Source organism: Lissotriton helveticus, chromosome 6, assembly GCF_964261635.1.
Source record: "Lissotriton helveticus chromosome 6, aLisHel1.1, whole genome shotgun sequence".
Lineage (NCBI taxonomy): Eukaryota > Metazoa > Chordata > Amphibia > Caudata > Salamandridae > Lissotriton > Lissotriton helveticus.
This window is the reverse complement of record NC_136067.1, coordinates 519491365-519515005: the sequence shown is the minus strand read 5'-3', so window position 1 is coordinate 519515005 and position 23641 is coordinate 519491365. Positions and strand designations below refer to the sequence as shown.

Here is a 23641-nt window from a genome sequence, read left to right as displayed (position 1 = left end):
AAATACATTTTACAGATCACATACTCATATGTATAAATGCTCATTCCTTCAAATGCACAGCCAGTTCCTCATCCTGGTTAAGACCCCCCGGAGTCTTACTCTGGAAATCTATGATCAATCTAGATTCCCTCTGTCGGAGTTTTAGAACCCTATTGCCTCCTCTAGGATTCAATGGTATCTGTTCTAGAATGATAAAACTGAGATTCTTGACATTGGAGTAATGGTGCTCCTTAAAATGTCTTGCCACAGGGTATTTGGGGTCAAAGTTGGTAATGGCTCTCGTATGTTCCAAAATGCGCTTTTTGGCCATGCATGTGGTGCTGCCTATATACCATTTGTGGCATGTGCAAATGATTGCATATACCACAAATGTAGAGCTGCATGTTAGAAATGGGGTAATTTTCTTGGTGATCCCATTGTAGGACACTTCCTTGCAAGATTTGCTGTTGGCGCAGGCCTTGCAATGGCCACAGGGAAAGAAACCATCTAAACCTTGAACGACAACTCCAAGGGCAGAGGAGAATATCACCAGCGAAAGCGAATCAGATGTCTCATTAAATATAACGGCACCCGCCAAAGGAAAAAAGCAAGTGACTTTTTTAGACGAGTACCGGACTCTGAGAAGGGGTCGTGTAACAACGAGGGAGACACCGGTACCGAAGCCCCGAGGACGAGGAAAAGGAACACGCCGAAGAGGACGCGGAAGGGGAAGAGGAGCAACAGGAGGATACGAATCAGACAGCGATGGCAAAAAAGACAAGGGCTATGGCACAGTGGGAACCAACAAAGGACGTGCCAACAGGAGAAAGTACTAATGGATAACGAAACGGTAAATATGACCATAGTAAATCTATCCAAAAGAAAACTTAACATGATAGAGAAGAAAACACTATGCCTAGGTCTGTCATTTTGTCCCTCATACCCTTCACGATACACTGACAATAGAATTGATTTATTCAAATACACCCGCAAACTTAAGCTCAAGAAGTGGTACAAACTTAAAGGTGATACAGGCCATATCGGTGCAACATCAGTTGTCTCCAATGTATATAACTTTGATGTAGGAGATTGTGACAATTTGAACATGGTCATGTCATTAGGCATAAGCGGTACGCAAGCAGAAAGATCGTGCAGCAACACACAGTTACTGACTGAATTGGAAACTGATATGTTTGCTACACAAGATGCAATGGCAAGCAGCACCACACAGTTACTGTCAGAATTGGATATTTGTACTGATGCAGCAGCCAATACGGATTTTAAGAAAAAATCTAGTTTCTTGCCAATACTGCCACATGATAACATTGATGTCTTTCAGGACTGTGTTAACAAAAGTCTCAACGAACTTAGACATAAACACTACAAACGCAGATCCAACGAACAATCCAACATGACCTACAAACAAAGACAGGCAGTGAAATCTCTCATGGAGGATAAGACTATAATTATCCGTCCTGCGGATAAAGGAGGGAATATTGTCCTGATGGACAAAGATATGTATATTACAGAGGCAAGGAGACAATTGTGCGACAAACATTTTTATGAGCCCATTGAAATGACTCGTTATCATGACAGTGTTACTAGTTTGTGGGATTTGTTATTTGATTGGAAGGAGAAGGGCATTCTTACGTGGGAGGAATTCGAATATTTAAAATGTGATTACCCAGTCCTCCCGGTGTTATATTTACTGCCCAAAATACATAAGAATGCCACTACACCCCCAGGGAGACCTATTGTGTCCTCACGTGGCAGTGTGTCGGAAAGAGTATCCAAGTACATTGACCATTTCCTAAGGGAGTATGTGATGGAACTCCCCAGTTATGTAAAGGATACTAAAGATTTTTTGAAGAAAATTGAGGACTTAAAGTGGGAGGTGGGTTACGTGCTGATAACCTTAGACGTTCAAAGCCTCTACACCATAATTGACCACAACCAGGGTTTGCAAGCGTGTGAATATTTTCTCAAAGACAGGCCCATCAAGTATAGGGAACATACACGCATGCTTCTGTGTATGATACAATACTGCCTCGAGAATAACATCTTTTTATTTAACGGTGAACTGTATAGGCAGGTCAGTGGCTCAGCAATGGGTTCCTGCTTTTCACCTAGCCTGGCCAACCTATTCATGGGTAAATGGGAGAAGGACATCCATTCTGATCCCATGCTACAACAAGATTTTGGAAATGTAGTTATGTGGCTACGCTACATTGACGACCTCTTCATTGTGTGGAGAGGTACGTTAGAAGAGGCAGACTTGTTCATCAGCAAACTTAACCACAATGATGCAAACATTGTCCTCAGTGGGAATAAAAGCTTGACCGACACAGAATATCTCGATGTTAAAATTGAGATCATGGACCACCAGGTGCATACTAAACTTTTCCGCAAGGCCACGGCCGGAAATAGCGTTTTACACGCTCTTAGTAGCCATCCTGAAAGTCTAAAATGGAGCATTCCATTCGGCGAACTGTTGCGGGCAAGACGCAATTGCAACAATGATAAGGCTTACAGAGAGGAAAGCATGGTCATATTGGACAGATTTAAGAGCAGGGGCTATCCTAACTGGGTCCTCAAGAGAGCCAAGACGAGAGCGGACTCCATAAAAAGGGTTGACACCATTTGTGACAAACCTAACGATGAGAGTGATGAGGACAATGTGACTAGACTTATCTTGACCTACAGCACAGATTTCCAGGCTGTTAGAAAAATAATATCCAAGAACTGGGAAGTCCTAAAAAACGATAACGTGATTGGGAAAGAGTTACCCAAGAGACCCAGTATCACGTACAGACGAGGCAGGAGTATCAGGGACATGTTAGTCCACAGTGACATTACCACTTATTCCCCAGCTAATGTTCAAGGTTTAGATGGTTTCTTTCCCTGTGGCCATTGCAAGGCCTGCGCCAACAGCAAATCTTGCAAGGAAGTGTCCTACAATGGGATCACCAAGAAAATTACCCCATTTCTAACATGCAGCTCTACATTTGTGGTATATGCAATCATTTGCACATGCCACAAATGGTATATAGGCAGCACCACATGCATGGCCAAAAAGCGCATTTTGGAACATACGAGAGCCATTACCAACTTTGACCCCAAATACCCTGTGGCAAGACATTTTAAGGAGCACCATTACTCCAATGTCAAGAATCTCAGTTTTATCATTCTAGAACAGATACCATTGAATCCTAGAGGAGGCAATAGGGTTCTAAAACTCCGACAGAGGGAATCTAGATTGATCATAGATTTCCAGAGTAAGACTCCGGGGGGTCTTAACCAGGATGAGGAACTGGCTGTGCATTTGAAGGAATGAGCATTTATACATATGAGTATGTGATCTGTAAAATGTATTTATATTGCACGTCCTTTGTTGTCTTCCATACCTTAAGATATTAGTAGCTCTAGAGATATCATTTACTTGTATGCCAACATGTCTAGCTGTTTCATGTTGCATCACAATTTTAATCATGTACTTATTTATTTTGTTGCAGGAGCAAGAGAGGGGCCCTTTTTCATCATCACTTCACTTCACGGGAATCCTCCCTTCTCTTCTCCAGCGTCGGCACTTTATGGGCACTTGACTGTTTGAGAGACAGATTATCTATAGGACGGTATAATTTTTCCACTGTGTATTCGAGCACTTGCGAATACTTGATCGGGCCCTTGTAGAGCATGAGGTATGTGCTGTTTGTTTTTGATTTACAGAGGAGGCGCTCTGTTACAATAACATTCTTGGACTGTGAAGGCATTTGCCGTTCTGTACGCCATGGGCGGTACAGGGGGCGGGGTCCGGCGGGACTCTACTGCCACACGATCGGCACTATTCAGTGCAAATATATGCAACAATTTGGGGGTTATTTTACCTGCATATCATATGCGCAGATTCACAGACTTCCCCACAGTGTTGGGATTCATATTATATGTTTAATTTTGGTTTGCGATAATTTTCGATATTACCAGTTATTCATATGTGTTTTAAGGTTCAACAATGCAGCACCTCTAATACATGCCCGCTTGTGAATTTAACATGCGAGTTTATGTACAGTTGGGCAATTTAACTTACGTGTGATTATCGAATACCAGTCCTATGTTTGTGTTTACTGTTTTACCACTTTAAAACTATGCCTCTCATTCAGCTTTCCACGTGATCAAGCCGTTTTACGGTGAAACGCGTTGTGGAATAAACAGCACTTTCAGACCTTCCGGTGTTTACTTCTTCATTTGTCCTGAGAGCGTGCTTTCATAGTTCGTTTGGTTTTCAACATATATATATATATATATATATATATATATATATATATCTTGTGTGGTGTACTTTTATTTGATTATTCAAGGGATTATAGACTGGTAAAACAAGCTGCTTTACATTCCTTCAAGACGTAGCCTGAAGGCTGCTCTCCACAGCTATCACTAGGATAGCTTTCTATAAAGGTTGTCTTAAACCTACCATCAATAAGGGTCGTTTAGACTGGTGCAAAGTGCCCACTAGAATAGTGGACATCATATGCCAGGCCAATTTCAAACACATAGTTCCCCAATGCGATCACGATCTCAAGATTAGGCATTTCTGTTGGTAGATCTGCCGCCTGTCTCCGTAGCCTTATATCATATTTTAGAAATATTGGGCGCAGGTGTCGTTTACGCTGCTCGAATACTGTTACACAATCTAGCAAGATGTGCTATATATCACCTTTAGTTCCCAATATGCACTTACAATAACCATCATGATGCAACATTTTTAATTTTAATTCATCATTTACCAGCCAAGGGTTTATACCAATTCTCATCCTTAGGATCTCCTGTGCGTACCAGTGGTTTGGCAAAGTATCCAAATAGGGAAACCAATTTTCATTTAGCCATGAATCCCTCATTAATTGTTTTTTCTTAGCCAGATATTTCATATCTGCTCGTCTGGAGACTTCTTGGCTATGGTTTCTAAGACCATTCTTAGTGAATTCTACATACAGGGATTCTTGGCAGCACTTCACGTTTATGTTCTCACATACCGATAATATTTTCTTCCTTGTCTCCTTAGCCCATTTTAGGTTGCTAGATTGGATCTCTTTTCAGGACCATTGTGATACCTTCTGGCTTGTGTCTATATTCAACGTTTCCAAAATCCAATTAAAGGCATTTGTGCCTGTATACTCCAGGCAATTGAGCATATCTCGGTTCTTATTGCTTGAATCATCGACGAGTGTGGGAGTGTCAGCAATGTTTTCAGGCATTTTCCTTCCTCTAAGTTCCAATCAGACTTACCACTTAAATATAGGTCTTTTGCTCCATAGAGTACTTGTGGAGGCATCATTGCGCTAAAAGCCTTTAACAGCTGTCTGTGGGACATATCACCATAGTCCCGATTACATTTTTGCAGTCCACAGATGGACGTAAAGGCTTTAGCTGTCTGGGCTTCTAGGTGAGTATGCCACTTTAAGTTACTTGCAAACCACAGCCCATGGTAACGGTATTCATTCACTATTTCTAGTTTCAAATCTCCTAAAAACCAATTAAATCTAATATCTTTTTTCCCGAAACATAACATTTTTGTTTTTTCGATATTTACAGGTAAAACATTTTGATCACAGTAGTCTCTAAAAACATTTAACTTTCTTTGGAGGCCAATTTCAGTCTGATCCAATACCACCAAATCGTCTACATACAATAGGCAGGACACTTTGGCTCCGTCCATTCTCGGACTTGCACTTCTTTTAACCTCTAGGGTTGCCGGTAGATCAGCTAGAAATATGGCAAAAAGTAGAGGGGCCAGCACACAGCCCTGTCTAAGGCCATTCTCAATTGCTATTTTTGGTGTCAGTGACCCTTCTGTGTCTCTGATTACTTGTGCCCAGTTTCTGCTATTTGGCTCTTTTATTATAGCTAGTAGACCTTCAGGGATATTTTTCTTTACAAGGGTTTCCCAGAGGCAATTCCGGTCAACAGTCAAAAGCAGCTCGAAAGTCCACAAAACAGCAGCACAGCTTACCATTTTGTTCTATTGACTTACGTGCCACTGCCCACAAGGCGAAGCAATGATCGACCGTGGAGTGGTCTTCTTTAAAGCCCCCCTGCTCAACTGGTACAATTGAAGACTCCTCCACCCAGTTCTTTAGTCTATTCAGAATTGTTTTTGCAAATACTTTTTCCTCTATGTGTAGCAAATTAATGAGCCTGTAGTTTTGAGGTACGTTCATCTTGCCTTTTTTATGGACAGGCCTTATTACAGCCCACTTCCAATACTTGGGTATTTTCCCTGTATCCAAGATTGCCAGAAACATATGGGTAAAAAATTTCACCCACCACTTCATCTGTGACTTTATTATTATTGATGGGAGGTTGTCTGGTCCTGCTGCTCGTGTTAGTTTTAATTTAATTATTGTATTTTTTACATTCTGTTCTGTGAATTCCAGTGTTAGTTCTTCCATCATCTCTTGCCAGGGCTGGGGCACTTCTACTTTTAGGTCTCTACGAGGGCCATACAATTCCGTCAGATACTTCTATATGCTGCCTCGTCTACTACATAGTTCATTTTACCCACTGGGTGGTCGGCTGCTGCTTTTACCAGCTTCCAAAATTGTCTTATATTCTTTAATTCAATAGATTCCAGTACATTTTCCCAGCATTTATCTTTGTAGGCTCTTTTTGCATTTGTAATTAACTTTTTATATGTTATGTTATGTTATTTTTACTAATACCGCGCACAGCTGCCCCAGCAAAGGGGCGTCCTGGCGCCTTAACAAGGCAAACACAACACTAAAAAAGATCCGAAGGGCAATAAAACACAGAATATTCTCTCTTCAATTTATTAAGATGATTTTGTCTCTTCAGGTCGTGTTTTTTTGCTAATGCTTCTTGTTACTTTCCGTATCTCTCTTTTTTTCTTTAGGCAGTCTACTGAGAACCATTTAGGTCGCTTAACTGTGTCTGTTGGTTTATTTTGTCTTTTTTTAATTCAATTCGAAGGCATTGCACCACTTGAGCTAATTTTCCCCATACCATTCCAAATTCTGGCCCCCTATATCTCCCAAAACTACCTTCTGTTGGAATTTTCCTAATTTTTCTATGTACTCTTCCGTTAGTCTGGTAGTCACTCTTCTAGGATATTCAACCTGTTGTGGGATTACTTTATCTCGGGGTATCGGGTTTCCCCCTTGGATCTCCAACTGCAGGGGGTTATGGTCACTACCTTCCTTCCGAAGTATCTTAAATTCCCCTATTAGATAAAAATTCCAAGCAAACAGAGACATAATCTATTGGGCAATTTTGTGTGCCTATTTTAAATGTTTTTTCTGCTGGGCAGTCCGATTCAAATCTGCCATTCAGGCAGAATAAGCCCTTCGTCCCTAGATAATTTCCCAGAGCTTCATCCTGACTTAAGGGTTCACAAGCTGGAAAGGTTGTTTGTTTTATTTCATATGCATCCAATATATCCCTGTTCCAGAGATCTACCTTCTTTGGGATCAATTTGTGATTAAAATCCCCCAACAAATAAAATATATCCAAACAATACTTTTCACATAGAGAATCTATATCATCTTTAAAATGCTCCAACTCAATTCCGTACTCCATGGCGGACTCCCATTGCATATACACATTTATGATGATTAAATGTTCATATTTTTTTCACTAAGTCAGCATACCAAAGCCATTGGCATTTTACTGTTAACGAAATCACATTCTTTGCTACTTTTGCAGTCTCTAACTGACCCTTCAAGTTGTCAAACTTGACCGGACGCTCCTGTTGGATGTCAGGGGGAACTGGACCGATTAAATCGGCCTCCGGCGCCTTAAGCTTGGCTTCTAATGAGGAGACCTCATCTTTATATTTTTTATTCCTGAAGCTTGACCTGCTTGAGATTTGACCCCGCAGGTAAGCTTTTAGAGAATCCCAGACTACTGATATAGGAGCCAAATCCAAATTAACCCACCAAAAAAATTCTATTTCTTGAGATAAGAAGTAAGTCTCCTCTTCCTCCAGTAAAAGGGTACGGTCAAAGGACCATGACCTGGAGGGACTGAGTTTTGGAGACTCTAACCCTAGTAAAATACCATAGTGATCCGCAAGATGTGAAGCCAGGTAAGAGATCTCCTTTACTCTTCCTCTTAACAGTTTACTAACCAGCACGTGGTCTATTCTAGATGTATGCCGATACTTAAAGTTCCTAAATGAGACTCCTAACTGTTCACCGGATCTTTCCCTCCATATATCTGAAATGGCGAATTGCTTCATGGCTCCCAATAAAAATTCCCATGATTTGGACGGGACCATGCCTCTATTATTTGGTGACTTATCTAGTAGGGGATTCAGAACAATGTTAGTACTACTGGGTCAAGTAGATCTACCAAGTGAAGAAAAATAGTCTTTAGGAAGGAAGGGTCGTCATGGTTAGGCCCATAATAACCAACCAGGGTGAGCTGGGACCCATAATAACAGCTTTCACAATAACCCATCTACCACCAGGGTCCGCTAACTGGAACAGGATTCGTGCTCTGGCTGATTTCTTGAAGAGAATTAAAACCCCTTTAATGTTAGCTGACTGGCTAGTGCAGGCATATGGACCAACCCATTTTTTATTTTTCAAAAGGGCAGCTACCTCCTCAGTAACGAGATGCGTTTCCTGGAGGACAACAACCTGTGCAGGGGAATCCCCAAGGTATTGCAACATCTTGTCTTTCCTTGGTGTAGTACGCAGGCCATTGACATTCCAGGACAAAATCAGGAAAGCGCTCATGGTGGATCAAACCGGGAAAACCACGAGGGCCAGCACCAGCACCGAAAGCCAACCCTACAACCAGCAAAGCTCTATGAAAATTCCATAATTATTACTCTAAAAAGTAAGATTGGTACTGTTAAGAAAAGGAGAATGAGGACATTTGTATTACATTTTTTACCTTGCAACACCTCCCAACCCCACCGTGCCCGCACCCAGAAACCGTCGAAAACCCCCATCCTAGAAATCTGGACGAGAGTCCAGGGACTGCATCCCGGAGGTCCCTACCCCCACCACCTGATGTGGGAAAAAGGAGGGGAAAAAAGGGGGAAGAATAGAAAAACCTGCAGCCCCAGATGGCGGCCGGAAACTTTAAGTTCTATACTATTCTATGTTATTTATGGTCCCCCTATATTTGTCTCCCTGTTTTCAGGGTTATATTTTTCCTTTCATATTTAAACTTAAGGTGTCTAACCACAAACCTATGCTCTAATAAATTGTATCTATTTTTTCCCCCGCACCTGCTACTCTAAGCCCTTGGTCGCTATACTGCTGCGGGTGAGGGTGATTACAATAGCCCGATTTAAACTGAGACCCGGCTCCGGATCCTGCCTTATAAAGCCTTCTTACTGATGGCAACTCATCTGCCTCCTGGACTGATCTTAAATTGTACCTTTTATTATTGTACATAACCCTCAGGAAAGCGGGGAATTTCAACTGAGCAACTGCGCCTAACTTTTTGAAATCCTCAAGCTTTTTTCCCAGTTCCCACTGCCTATCCAGAGTGTGCCTTGAGAGGTCAGAGCAAACTTCAAAAGAGTGGAGATTTCGTACACTTGGCTTGGAGCTGCAAAAAAATGAATGAGTATTGGCAGCAACTTTTTATTGCCCTGGCACAGATGACGTGGTTGACGCTAATAGCGTCTCTGATGGTGGCTCTTTTGGGATACACTGAAAATATTGGCACTGGGCAAAGAAAGTATGTGGCATTTGGGTTATTACTTGCCAAGCAGATGGGGACGTGGCAGAGCACCTAAGTTTAAGGAATGGATCAAGGATTTATTGTTCTGGCAGGAGCAGATACTTAACTGCGCAGAACTACTCCCGTCCAACTCTCGGCCAAAGGATATATGGGACCCGCTCAAAATATACCTGTTAGCTCACACAATGGAACTAACCGACGAACAGGCACCAGGATGTTTAAATAAAAAAAAAAGGGTAAACCCCACTCTGGAGTTCCATATAGGATTAAGATTGAAGTTCCTTTGCGGGATTAGATAGGAGCGATTGTGTAAACTCTGAATATCAGAATATCTCCCCCGCTCACTCTCCCGCTCACTCTCACTCTCCCTCAGCTCTGACTGGGAGGCAATTCCACACTTAAGGAGTGATGTAATGCTCTATAGCCGAAATGTTAAAATTAAAAAAAAACGTTTGTTTTTTAAAAAAAAAAAAAGGATTTTACACTCCTTTGACATTAGAAGTGTTGGCTTAGTAAATCTACATGTGAAATGAGCATTTTGCACTTACCACAACCTGAGAACAGCTGGGCTCTTCATCATCACTATCAACCAGGTCAATGAAATCCAGGACAGGTCGCGAAACTGCCTCCTAAAAGAAACACCAACAACCAAATCTCAGTACTCACTAACAAGCATGTTATCAACATAGAAAGCACCAAACCCTAGAAACATTGTACAAGACTCTCCTGGCAGAAGGTTGTGGATGAGCACAAATATCAAAAGCGTGAACTTGATAAATAAGGTTATGTCCAAAGACTAATAAAATGAGCAAATGCACATTTTTTTGTGTAGATTTTCGACGGCGGGTATTTTAATGAAAGCAACATTTTGTTGGACAAATTTCATAAGAAACAGGAGCAATGTAAGACTCCTAGCAATACAAGTATGAACAAAAGGTGAAAAATCTGAGACACAGAACAAGTAAGTTATACATGTAGGTGTTCGTGGTAACTTTGCTTCTCTTAGTTTCTAAAATATATCAATACTTTGAAATGTATTGAAGATGTTCTAATTACAAGAAATCAGGATGGGTGATTTGTCCAATAAATGCACAGGTAGAGATATTCAAACATAGCAGAAATCAGCAGCATAACTCGGAAGACACCACAGCGCCAGTATTCAAATTTTACTACACAAACAAAAACCTACCCTCAAATGACTGCTCGGTTAATGAAGATAGCTTGGCCATGGCAGACATTTAATTGATTAACAGGGGAACCTAATTTATTGTGATCACCAATAAGCTTTGAGGGTAGTGTGAAGACCTTGCTATTCACTTGTAATAGTTGTATTGGCACTAAATGATAATGCTTAATGTACAACTTAATTGCCATCCTAAATTACTCATATAATGGCAGTATTATTGAAATACTGGTAAAGTTAAAAGTGGACAGAGATGGACCGTGAGCTAACTTAAGAGGCTCCACTATGGTGAGGAATGTGGCTCACTTGGAGAGACAACCTCTCTTGCTCAGTGGGACTACATTTGTATATCTCAATTGGATAATATTAGGACGAAACACCTATTAAGTACATCTCAGTCATAAGTGAGAAGATATCTATAATTTTGTAATGCCCCCTCTTCCAAAGTTCAGCCCCCTCAATTAGCAGTTGAATGGTTAAAGACCAAAAGAGTATAACAAGTGTACCATATATTGACCGTAAACTGCACAGAACCTTCAAATTAACTGGGAGAAGGTCCTGAGTTCATTGGGCAAGGATTGTAGCAAAGTAAGGCTAAGGAGTTGGCAATTTTGGCAAGGTTGTATCTGATGCATAAGTACCTACACCATGCGTACTACTCACCTATAAGCCATTTCGGGATGACCAGGACTACATCTCCAAATTGCCTTAAATGCTGGAGGCATGTTGTCTGGGCTTGTGAGATATCTAAAGCTACTGTTTCTGGATTGCTTGAAAAATGTCTATGATGTACCTTTGGTGAGTAAACCTCATGCCTAAACTGTCAATGCTAGGTATTAGGGATGAAGAGGGCTATACCAAAGTTTTCAGTAGTGCGCATTTTATTAGGCCTTGAGTTTCTAATCAATAACACTGACGGAGCTAAATAATAGTATTCAGCCTCTCTCCTCCCTCCAACAGTGGTTGAGAGAAATGAACAGGTGCTCTATGTTTAAAGAACTTTTCTCTAGGGCAGAAGGTGCCCAAGTAAACAAGCTAAGTTATTTGGGGACAGTGGGGAGACCATATACTAAATCCCCACAGAGGAGGATACAAGAAGCTCCATGCAATACTGGACTCTTATTGAATAATGCAAGAATTTTACAAGTGATAGGAGTAGCAATTTACAATGTGATATTTCCCACCAACTATACTGTTACCAATAATAAAAAAAAGGAACGAATAGCTCCTTTAGACACAATTTTCAGTTTTTCAAGTAAAGTAAAACTAAAATATCATACTGTTAGCAAATAATAGTCAACTCAAAAATAAACTATTATAGGATAAGGTACTTTTAATACGGATTTTAAGATAAATCTTCAGCGTGCATTCTCAGTCTAAGAATTTGGGAGTGTGTGGAAGATAATCGTACCAGTAGCCCAACTTGTATTAGTTTTATTCAGAAAACTGCAATAAACTACATCTCACTACGTCAGCTAAAAAGCCATTGTTTAGACCCTCCATAATTGCGTGATTGGGGGAGAAAAATGCAAAATCAGACATTCTGTAAAAAGCCAGCTCTTTTTACAAAAGTGCTTGAGAAATTTGAAGACTGTGTCCTCCTTGAATTGGTCCAGCTTCATGCCACTAGGCCTATAGAGAGAGGGTTTCAGAGCAGGCAGGCAAGGTGTTTATTTACTCCTCACCTACTTGCTGTTTCCCATTCTTCGTGTTGTATTGGAGGGACGCAACGACTCCGACCTGCCACCGGGAACAAATAACAAGGGGAGCATGAACCTTAGAGACCATTGGGACACCATGATCAGGTAGGTTATCCCTGTCCAAGCCTTCAGCACCAGTGGGCTGCCATTTCTTCACCGGGCAAGGAACTAGAAGGGTGTGAGGGTGAGATTCTGCTGGTAAGCAGAACAGTGTATTAGGACAACAGGTCAACAGAATGTAGGGACTGAGTCTCTCTACTTCGTCAGTACCCGTCAGTCCGATACTGGCTAGCTCACAGTGCCTCACCCACACTCCCAACCTTTCCCAGATTAACAGATGATTTCTGCAACCTCAAGCATTACCATCTAGCCCCCAAGGGAACCCCAGAAACAGATCCTCCTCTTTTGTTATTAAGTTACTCACTGATGCATTCACATAGTAAACAGAAAAGAGACATGAAGAAAGTTTACAATACATATATTGAAATTATTTCAGTCGATTATGAAGCAAATGTGCTGCGATCATTAGCCAGGTGCAACTAAACAAAGCCATTGGCATTACTAACAAACTGTATAGGACAAACATCCCACCCATGGCAAATGATATATGATATATACGTCTACTCTATGTGAGCACAGGGATATATATACGATCTCTGGGATTGGCCTAGGAGCTCATACTGGATATATGCAGTTAGGTTGTCCGCATCATGAGTGTAACCTTAGATGAGGCAGGACTGCAAGGTATTTACTGCTGTTATTTCAGAACAATAATCTCTGCCAGAATTTTCCTCTCTGCCCCCAAAAGGACAGGAAACTGTTTATATGATAAACAATTGTGTTACAAGATGCAGCTGTGTGCAGGTGGTCTGTCCAGATGTTAGGAGCTGTTGATGAACGAGCAAGGACACCGTACACTATGTTGTTAGGTAGTCCCAGCAACCTTGTACAAAATGTGTAGACACAAACCCAAGAAGAGTCCCTGAATAACAAACATGTACAGCACATTCTCAGAAATACTGCCACAAAAAATACATGTGTTATATGTTGTTATGCTGAGCGAGCAAAGGCAGCCAAAAATGCAAAACTAAGGGAGGACCAAAGTGGGTCCAGAAGAGAAACCACCACAGGCGGAATAGAGTGGGAACAAAAATAATTTTTTTAAATGGGCCCGCCACCCATGAGGGCATATTTTTGTATCAAGTTTAAGACCCATGGCAGGCATGGTGGCTTTATATTTGATCAAGTTTCGAGACTGCAGTCCACAGGACAAGCAGTGGACCTTTTTGATTAAGTTTAGGGCCTGCGGCAGGCTCCGAGGGAATTAATGTTTGAGTTTAGGGCCGCCGTCTGCAGGGCACGCGGCGGGCCCATGGGAAGGGGTGACATTTGAATTTAGGAGCCTGTCATCCAAGTGCTAGTGCTAGCGTGGGGTACAGTTGTTTCAGTGGTGGGGCTGCCATTTGGCAGTTGGTATGGTAGTGGTCGGTTTGTTGGGGTAGGGGTGGCAGGGTAGAGTAGAGGGCAGTGTTTTGGCAGAAGCAGACAGGGTAGTGTTTCAGTATAGGTGACAGTATGGTGGAGCTGTGGTTTTTTAGGGCAGCGTGGTAGGGTAGGTGGCAGTGTTGTGGGGTAGGGAGACATGGCAAAGGGCCAGTTTGCTTTAACTCGATTTTGTTCTTTTGTAGTCCCGGAGTAAAGAAGCTGCTGGTACTAGAGCAGTTGGGCTGTCTGTTAACTACAATATATACTTGCAGTTGCACAACTTGGATGCTGTACACTTCAGGGGAGATATTGCATGTGGAAAAAAGCGCAGAACCTTGAGGGCCAGAGCCATATTTGTGATGTTCTACTTTCAATTGATTAGAGGAACACGCCACACAGTTTGCATCATGTCTATCCTAGACAATCTTTGCAAGTGTAGAGATGGGACTCTTTTCAAAGGAGTAGCCCAATGTCAACTCATGGTTTTGTGGCGGAGTTCTCTGTATTCCGGTGTGGTTTTTCTTTCTACAAATCAATACACTCTGTTTTTTGAGTGCATATGATTTATAGCATTTTGCAAAAAAGTGTTCAGTGTACAATTAATTTATTTTATTTTTTGGGGGAGGTAGGCGGGGGTTGCGTTTTTTAGCTCACACATTCATGTTTCATCCCTCTTACATCAGAGTTCTGATGCGTCCATTGCATTCATGTTTAAACTGTGTTTGTCTTTTGTTTGGGGTGGTCCTAGGGGGTCCGCCCCATTCCCCAATAACTGGAATTCACATGTTTTTTTTTTTTCTTTTTAGTGCATTGTTCTGTTTTACATCTGCATTGGTGGGTCTGTCCAAGCATTCCATTCCTTGGAGCCACAGGCATTGCACAGCACCTAGGTTTCAGTGTTTATTTTTGTTATTTATTGAGGGTGGTTTGGAGCATCTTTTGGATTTTCCATACACACCATTACTCTGCCTTTTCCATAATATTGTTGGATTACTGCATACCAATGCATCTTCTCCCTTAGCACTGTTGCCTGATCTTATTCTTCCCAGCTCGCCCCAGACTGCAAAAGCCGGGCTTATGTCCTTCTAGGTTTAACCCGTTTCTTGCGTCGAACTTTCAGCGCCAGTGCTGAACGTTCTAAGAAACGGGTGGGGCCGCGTCGGAGGTAGTGCTCGCAACGTCCAACGGCAGCACTAAAGGGGTTAAACTCAACTTGCACAAATTTGTTTTGAAAGGTTTCAGATTTCCCTTTCTATGCAGGTGGCTCATCCTCACCTTTTTTGTCCTTTTCTCAAAGCAACCTCATTTAAAAAAGTGCTATGTTTTCCATTGTGGTTCCCTTTCAGTTGCCTGTGTCATTTCATTTTTTTGTTGTAAGTACTTTAAAGCAGACTTGGTTGCTTTTGGAAATACTTTATGCCACTTTTTTTTGTTATGTTGCCCCCAACCAACCTCTTTCACCCACCATCCTCCACACGACTTGCCTTAGAGGGACCAAACAATTGTGCCATGTCACTGCAAAGGACTTCTGCCTTCCTGAATGCATCTAAACTCCATGTATGTAACTTAGCTTCAAAAGGTTTCCAGTGTTCCTTTCTTTGCAACTGACCATGCTCTTTTAACACTGGGTTTGCCCAACTCCATTTGAGTTTTCCAATGCTGGTTTGTTTAAAGGAGTTTTTCTTTATTTTCTTTAATTGCAAGTGCTTTAGAACAAAGGGCCTGATTTAGATCTCAGTGGATGGGATACTGTGTCACAAGTGGCAGATATCCCATGGTGCATTTGGAAATCGCCGTTTCCCCAATTTTTTCAACAATTATGTTGCCTTTTTCCCCCTTGGAACGCATCAAATGATACCAAATATATTTTCAGGCCAGTCGAGTGACTGCACCACTCACCCCCTCCTTCCCCCCTCTCAAAGACCACTCTAACATGCCTCGAGGGCCCAAACAAGTGTGCCATCTCCCTGCAAAGGAATTCAGCCTTCCGGTTTGTATTTAAACTCCATGTATGCAACTTTGCTTCAAAAGGTTTCAAGTGTTTCTTGGCCATGCTGTTTTAACACCGTTTGATCAATTCCATTTCAGTACCGCTCCTTTCCATTGTATACTTGTTTCAAAATTTTCCTTTATTCCCCACTTTATTTGCAAGTGCTTCAGAACAGTGTTTAGTGCATTTTTTTACTAACTGACTCCCTACATTATCTTTTTTTTAAAAAATATCTTCTTTATTGACATTCATGATTTTAGTGCAATACAAACCATGCATTTACCAGCATGGACAAAAGGTGCATATTCCAAATATCAGTGACTTTTGACATCTTCTATATAGTATATAGGATTGAGTAGACAATAGATTTCATCAACAAAAATCAATTCCCAGGTTATTCCCATTCCTTAGGAAGCTGCAACCTCACATCTGTCGATCTTAATGCTAAAATCTTGATATGTCGAAATATCTTACGGGGAGCAGTTATGTCCACAGTCTGTGCTTCAGTCCCACACATTCATGTCCTTTGTGAGTCGGTGTGTATGTCATTATGCAGGGCAAGAAGAAGAAAAGAAAAAAAAAAAAAAAAAAAAGAACTGAAAGGCATCATCAGCAAAACATTAGATACCAATCCAAACTTAAATGCAACTAAATGTAACAGGGGTCCACTGCCTATAAAGTGAATCATTGCTTTTTCTTTTCCTGCTTTTGGGGCTAATCCTCCTGGCATACCGGGGGACTCCATGGGGAGGGAGAGAGGATTGGAGGTTCCCAAGGGTGGGGAGGGAGGGCAGGGGGGAAATGGAGACGGGGGGAAGGGGGAGGTAAAAGAGAAAAGTAACAAGAAGAGACAAGGTGGGGCAGGGGCCTCCCGCAGCTTCCCCATGCTGTTATGTACCTAGGTCCGTCCCCCCTCAGCGTGATCCCTCAAGCCCACGAGCACAAAGCAATCTCCAAGCCTGAACAGGACCAACCTTTATCCCTCACACCCCCCCAGAGTCCGAACTATCCGTCTGTGAATCTCGGTCAGTCTTGTTATGGGTATCCCAAGCCCCCAGTATTTCTGTCCAGCGGTGTGGTATCTACCTGCTTCTATCTCCTTAGGCTATTGAAAAAAAAAAAATGTTTTTCCTTCCAGTAGATGGTTTCAGGACAGCAGTCTCAACCCTCATTTTGTCTCGCCTTGATTACTGTAATAGTCTGTACCTGAACCTGAACAAAAAACTTCTATACAGACTACAGACAGTGAAAAATGGAGCGGTGAGACTGCTAACTGGCATACCTAGGTTTGCCTCCGCTCGAGATGGACTCCGGCAACTGCACTGGCTGCCAGTTACAAAACGAGCACAATTCAAAGTACTGTGCACGGTTTTTAAGGCACTGAGGGGCAATGGCCCGGAATTTCTGACCAGCTGCTTTGAATGGTATGTTCTGGGTAGAGCGTTGCGCACCAACGATGGAAGGCTGGCAGCCGTCCCACGAATAAACAAGCATTTGCAATGCAATAGGTCTCGCATTAGGAAAGTTTGAGCTATTGGTCTTGTAAATAACAATTTTTTTTATTTATGTGTTGGTTTTGAAAATAGCTAAATTAATAGCTTTGTCATTTACAATGCCAATAGTTATAACTTTCGCAAATGTGAACCTATAGCATTTGTAATGCAACATGCTTTGTATTTACGTGACTTAGATGTATTGATATTACAAATTACAAAGGCTTAATTTTTTAAATAATTAATACTTAAATAAAAGTGATTGTAATTTATAATGGCAATAGCTTAAACTTTTGTAAATAACTTTTGTGAAGATTATGTTCAGTGTATTTTATTGTGACGGAAATCCAAGACCAGAAGTGAAATATTAACATCTTTTTGTGACATTTGTAATAAAGCTTGAAATATTGAGAGAACATATTTGAACCAGTTGTTGTTGAATGGTTGCACAGATTGATGCTGTGGTGGTGCTGAGTGGTGCTGTGGTGGTGCTGAGTGGTGATGCTGAGTGGTGCTGTGGTGATGCTGAGTGGTGCTGAGTGATGCTGGGTGCTGTGGTGGTGCTGAGTGATGCTGAGTAATGCTGTGGTCGCGCTGAGTGATGCTGTGGTGGCGCTGAGTGATGCTGTGGTGGCGCTGAGTGATGCTGGGGTGGCGCTGAGTGATGCTGGGGTGACGCTGACTGATGCTGGGGTGACGCTGACTGATGCTGGGGTGACGCTGACTGATGCTGGGGTGACGCTGACTGATGCTGGGGTGACGCTGACTGATGCTGGGGTGACGCTGACTGATGCTGGGGTGGCGCTGAGTGGTGCTGGGGTGGCGCTGAGTGATGATGTGATGGTGCTGTGGTGGTGCTGAGTGGTGCTGTGGTGGTGCTGAGTGGTGCTGTGCGATAATGTGGTGTTGCTGAGTGATAATTTGATGGTGCGGAGTGGTGCTGTGGTGGTGCTGAGTGATGCTGTGGTGGTGCTGAGTGGTGCTGAGTGGTGCTGTGCGATAATGTGGTGTTGCTGAGTGATAATTTGATGGTGCTGAGTGGTGCTGTGGTGGTGCTGAGTGATGCTGTGGTGGTGCTGAGTGATGCTGTGGTGGTGCTGAGTGATGCTGTGGTGGTGCTGAGTGATGCTGTGGTGGTGCTGAGTGGTGCTGTGGTGGCGCTGAGTGATGCTTGGGTGGCGCTGAGTGATGCTGTGGTGGCGCTGAGTGATGCTGTGGTGGTGCCGAGTGATGCTGTGGTGGTGCCGAGTGATGCTGTGGTGGTGCCGAGTGATGCTGTGGTGGTGCCGAGTGATGCTGTGGTGGTGCCGAGTGATGCTGTGGTGGTGCTGAGTGATGCTGTGGTGGTGCTGAGTGGTGCTGTGGTGGAGCTGAGTGATGCTGTGGTGATGCTGAGTGGTGGTGTGGTGGTGCTGAGTGATGATGTGGTGGTGCTGAGTGGTGCTGTGGCGGTGCGGAGTGATGCTGTGGTGGTGCTGAGTGGTGCTGTGGTGATGATGAGTGGTGCGGTGGTGTGCTGAGTGATAATGTGGTGGTGCTGAGTGATAATGTGGTGGTGCTGAGTGGTGCTGTGGTGGTGCTGAGTGATACTGTGGGGGTGCTGAGTGATACTGTGGGGGTGCTGAGTGATACTGTGGGGGTGCTGAGTGGTGCTGTGGTCGTGCTGAGTGGTGCTGTGGTGGTGCTGAGTGATAATGTGGTGGTGTTGAGTGATAATGTGGTGGTGTTGAGTGATAATGTGGTGGTGTTGAGTGATAATGTGGTGGTGTTGAGTGATAATGTGGTGGTGTTGAGTGATAATGTGGTGGTGTTGAGTGATAATGTGGTGGTGTTGGGTGGTCCTGAGTGATGCTGGGGTGGTCCTGAGTGATGCTGGGGTGGTGCTGAGTGATGCTGGGGTGGTGCTGAGTGATGCTGGGGTGGTGCTGAGTGATGCTGGGGTGGTGCTGAGTGATGCTGGGGTGGTGCTGAGTGATGCTGGGGTGGTGCTGAGTGATGCTGGGGTGGTGCTGAGTGATGCTGGGGTGGTGCTGAGTGGTGCTGTGGTGATGCTGAGTGAGGCTGTGGTGGTGCTGAGTGATGCTGTGGTGGTGCTGAGTGATGCTGTGGTGGTGCTGAGTGATGCTGTGGTGGTGCGGAGTGATGCTGTGGTGGTGCTGAGCGGTGCTGTGGTGGTGCTGAGTGATAATGTGGTGGCGCTGAGTGATAATGTGGTGGTGCTGAGTGATGCTGGGGTAGCGCTGAGTGATGTGGTGATGCAGAGGGCAGGAAGGCATAAAAACGAGTCTAACAGAGGGCAGAAAGGCACAAAAACCGAGTCTAACAGAGGGCACAAATCCACAAAAAAACGAGTCTAACAGAGGGCAGAAATGCACAAAACCCGAGTCTAACAGAGGGCAGAACTGCACAGAGTCCTTAAGACTACAGAAACAATTCAATAAACAGGAGGTATGAAAGCACAACGTTTGGAGGAATATGACACCAAAGATGTCAGGTCTAATAATTAGTAGTGCATTTTAGTTACAAATGTCCATAAAGTGTCAAAGTACAAACCTTAAAAAAAGAGCTTAGAAACAAGAACTGCTGCACTTGAATAAAAAAGTGGCCCAATAATTGTGAATACCTAAAACCTGAATTTGGTATAAAGAATAACATTGAGCAAATGAGATCCACACGATAGGTACTGTCATAAGCTGTCCGAGAAGCAGCTTTCCCACATTGTGGTCAGATTAAGGCGTTTACAGGAGAACCAGTACTTGCAGTCTATTCTTGAATGTATTTCTTTGTCAGTCAATATGGAATCCATACACGGAAACGGTAAAAAAAAAACAAAGGATGCTTATAATAAAACAGCGAACTCGGTATGTTTGACTCTCCTTCCGCTAACCCTTCAAATATGTGCTAATCCTTCAAATATGCTTTCAACACGTGCTTCTAATGAATTTATTTTCCTTTTGGTAGCCACGGGGAGATTTTTGATTTGCCTAGAATCACAGGGGACACTTGGACGTGCATTAGACTTAGCGTAAAAAATATTATATGTAGATAGACATACCATGTTAGCCAAGAGTATTAGAATAAGGCATTTATTCGGCTGATAAAATAATTGATTTCCGTTTTTTGTGCTCAAAGACCACGAAAGACATTGCACCCAAATGGGTTACTATTTAAATGATGAAACTTCCACTTCGTCCCATCTGCAGCCGCGTATGATATAATGGCGAACACTTCCCACTGTCCTCTCCGATGCACGTATCTGACATCTTTTCAACTTGGCCCTAACAAAAATAAGACAGCTACAAATGGGGATAAAGGTGAAAGGGATACCGATAAAACACCAGAAAGTAAACAAATCTAATTATCACACTAGCCCCCCCTCTACGAGGAATACAGCCCTTAAAAACTCAGTTTATCTTACAACGCAAGTTTTCACTCGTTTTACTTTTAATAACATAGGGAATCATACACATTATTCCAACGACAAGCATGCCATCTCGATGCTTACACGACCCACTGACTTTCAAACCACTGACACAGGCGGTGTTAATTTACTGTAACGCAGTAACCAATTGGCTGTGACATTTCTATGAGTCACCCTTATTCTGATTCTGCACAGTTAATTACTGGCGTCCTGCTATGCCCCTTACTCTAGGAGACTGAGAAAACAAACCAGGGCTTAAATTTCAGCTGTTAAATGACTTTAAGCTCCGTGAAATGGACTGACATTTATAAGAGAACAAAACCGACATACATCAACAAGGCTGCTGGCTATACAAATCCACAGAAATTCTCCTAAAAACTTCAGCTGCAATGCAGCGCTAAAAATACACTGAATTGTGTCGAGCAAAGCAGTCAAAATACCCCAGAATGCACTGCTCCTGGCTTGCCCCCGTTGATGACGCCAGGGCTTTGGCTTCGCTCGTAACCCTCTTGCTTGTTATGGGGGTTTAGTGAGATTTCATAACATCTGGCAGGCAGGGAGAACTGAAGCAGAGTCAGTCACACGTCAGGCTCCGACTGTCATCCAACTTTCTTTGTACCAGCCCTACTTTCCTCTGGGAGCCACTGGCCTGCCGTGAAATCTCCAGGTTTCCATGCAGGCTAGTAGCACTCTGGCACCAGCACGATCTCTGGAGAGCGCCTCTGTGGAGAGGGTGCCCGGAGAGCACATCACGCATCCCGGAGCCAGGAGGGGAGGTTCCGCTCGGCGGAAGCAAGCAGAGGGAAAGGGTAGGAGAGAACTTCAAGCGAGACGAGAGTAAACATCAGAGGAAGCAGCTTGACAGTGAGGCGATTAGAAAGCGCTTACGGCCCCCGACAGCAGTACTAGTTACCCAGTTAAATAAACAAGTCAAAACGAAACCTAAGAGCCGCGCGCGTGAGCTTCTACCGTAGACAGCTCACGTCGCGCGGCTCTTAGGTTTCGTTTTCCAAAGCGCATGGCAGAGTCGCGCTCGCACACATGCGCGCTCACGAGGTCAAATCCGAGATCCGAGACGGAAAGCGCGTGCACCTCCCTGTCCCATTTACAAAAGTATACTAAAGTATACATGAGGTCCGTTCGCTACGCTCGACCTAAAAAGGCCAGTTGGGGAGGCAAAAGCTTTTCCTATTGTGCGGCGATAGCCTGGAACAGTCTGCCGGCGCATCTAAGGAATGCCTCTGAGCTCCTTTTTTTCAGAAAGGGGCTGAAGACATGTTTAGTCACGGTATTGGCACCCTTTGTTCCAGTGAGTCAGTGTGTAGCGCCAGGACACCCATGGGTATAAGTGCACTTTATAAGCTTATATAACATAACAAATAACATAACATGGTTCTGCCAAAGGTTTACGCGTCTTCCAAGATCAAAGCTCTCATTTCCGCTCTAGCCCAACAGTCAACATCTTTCTCCCAGTCTGCTATCAGTGGGCTCCTCGCCACCTTCCATCATAGGGCTATTCACAGCTTAGCTAGCAAGAAGGTCAGATCTACAAATCTGTGCCCCATCCATTTGGATTTGGGCCTCGGGTAGAGACCCAGCAAGCAGACTTCCAGACAACATGTCATATCGTGGGCCAGGACCGCATTTACTATTTCTACTACAGTGGTCCAAAATGGCTGTCGTTCCAGGCAGGACCACCTCATAGGATCAAAGTTGGCATCTAAAGTTCGACACCTGGCACAGGTCAGGTCCACTCTCTTGTATATTACATTTAATTGATGAGGTGTAAGGTATATTCTATGCAAAATATTAAATTGTAATAGCTTAAAAGCTGCATTCCTTGACACCTTTTTCGGGCTTCCCAAAACCTTCTTCCATCCTTTCTCAAACAGCTGCCTACCCAGTGAGCCCTCCCATTTCTCCTGTTTGTGGGGGAGAGGATTCTACGACCTCTCTGTAATTGCCAGGTAAAGCAAATTCCCCAAATGTCCTGCAGACCCTAGCGTCACCACTGCTTGCGGGACCCCATGGGTAGCAGCCTCTCCCGTGCCACTGCCCCATAGTTCGGCCATCGCTCCCCTTATTTTATGGTAGTTTACAAACTGTCCCGGGGTTAGATCATGGTACTCTAAAAAATCATCGAGCAAGCAGATCACCATCTTTGTAACAATCCCCAACAGTCAAAACTCCAGCTCCTTCCCAACCCCGTAGCTTTTTCTGTGTGAAGGGAGGGCCCTTTCCCATCTGAGGAATTCCCATAAGGGGTAGTGTCAGTGCATATGGTAACACATCCAGAGTCCTTTTAGTGCATCTGTCCCAGCACGCCACCGCCACCTGAAGTACAGCCATGTTTTTGATCTTTAGGCAGGGGCTAATCATTCTGGCCAGCAAGGCTCCCCGGGAAGTTCCAGCCGGCAGCGATAGCGTCTCTAGTCCCCGTCCATCTAGCCAGCCACTGAAGCTGTGCTGCCAAGTAATAAGCCTCAAGATCAGGGGCTCCCAGCCCACTGCCTGCCAGAGGTATTCATAGTGTCTGAAAAGAGCCACATTTGCTCCGGCCACCCCACATTAAGTCCCGCAATAGTGAATCCAGGTTCATAAACCACCTCCTCGGGATCACTACTGGGAGGTGGACAAAAAAATGTAAAACCTTGTTAACACTAACATCTTGGAAAGCGT

General features: G+C 43.5%; 1 protein-coding gene across 4 annotated transcripts in view; it reads right to left on the bottom strand.

Moving 5' to 3' along the window:
* ZNF451 (zinc finger protein 451) overlaps positions 1-23641 on the bottom strand; it is a 776596-nt gene that overhangs the window by 728181 nt on the left and 24774 nt on the right. For all 4 annotated transcript variants that reach the window (XM_078647977.1, XM_078647979.1, XM_078647978.1 and 1 more), the window contains exon 2: positions 10239-10319. In XM_078647977.1, coding sequence (XP_078504103.1) covers positions 10239-10319 — 81 coding nt within the window. The remainder of the gene's footprint in view (positions 1-10238; positions 10320-23641) is intronic.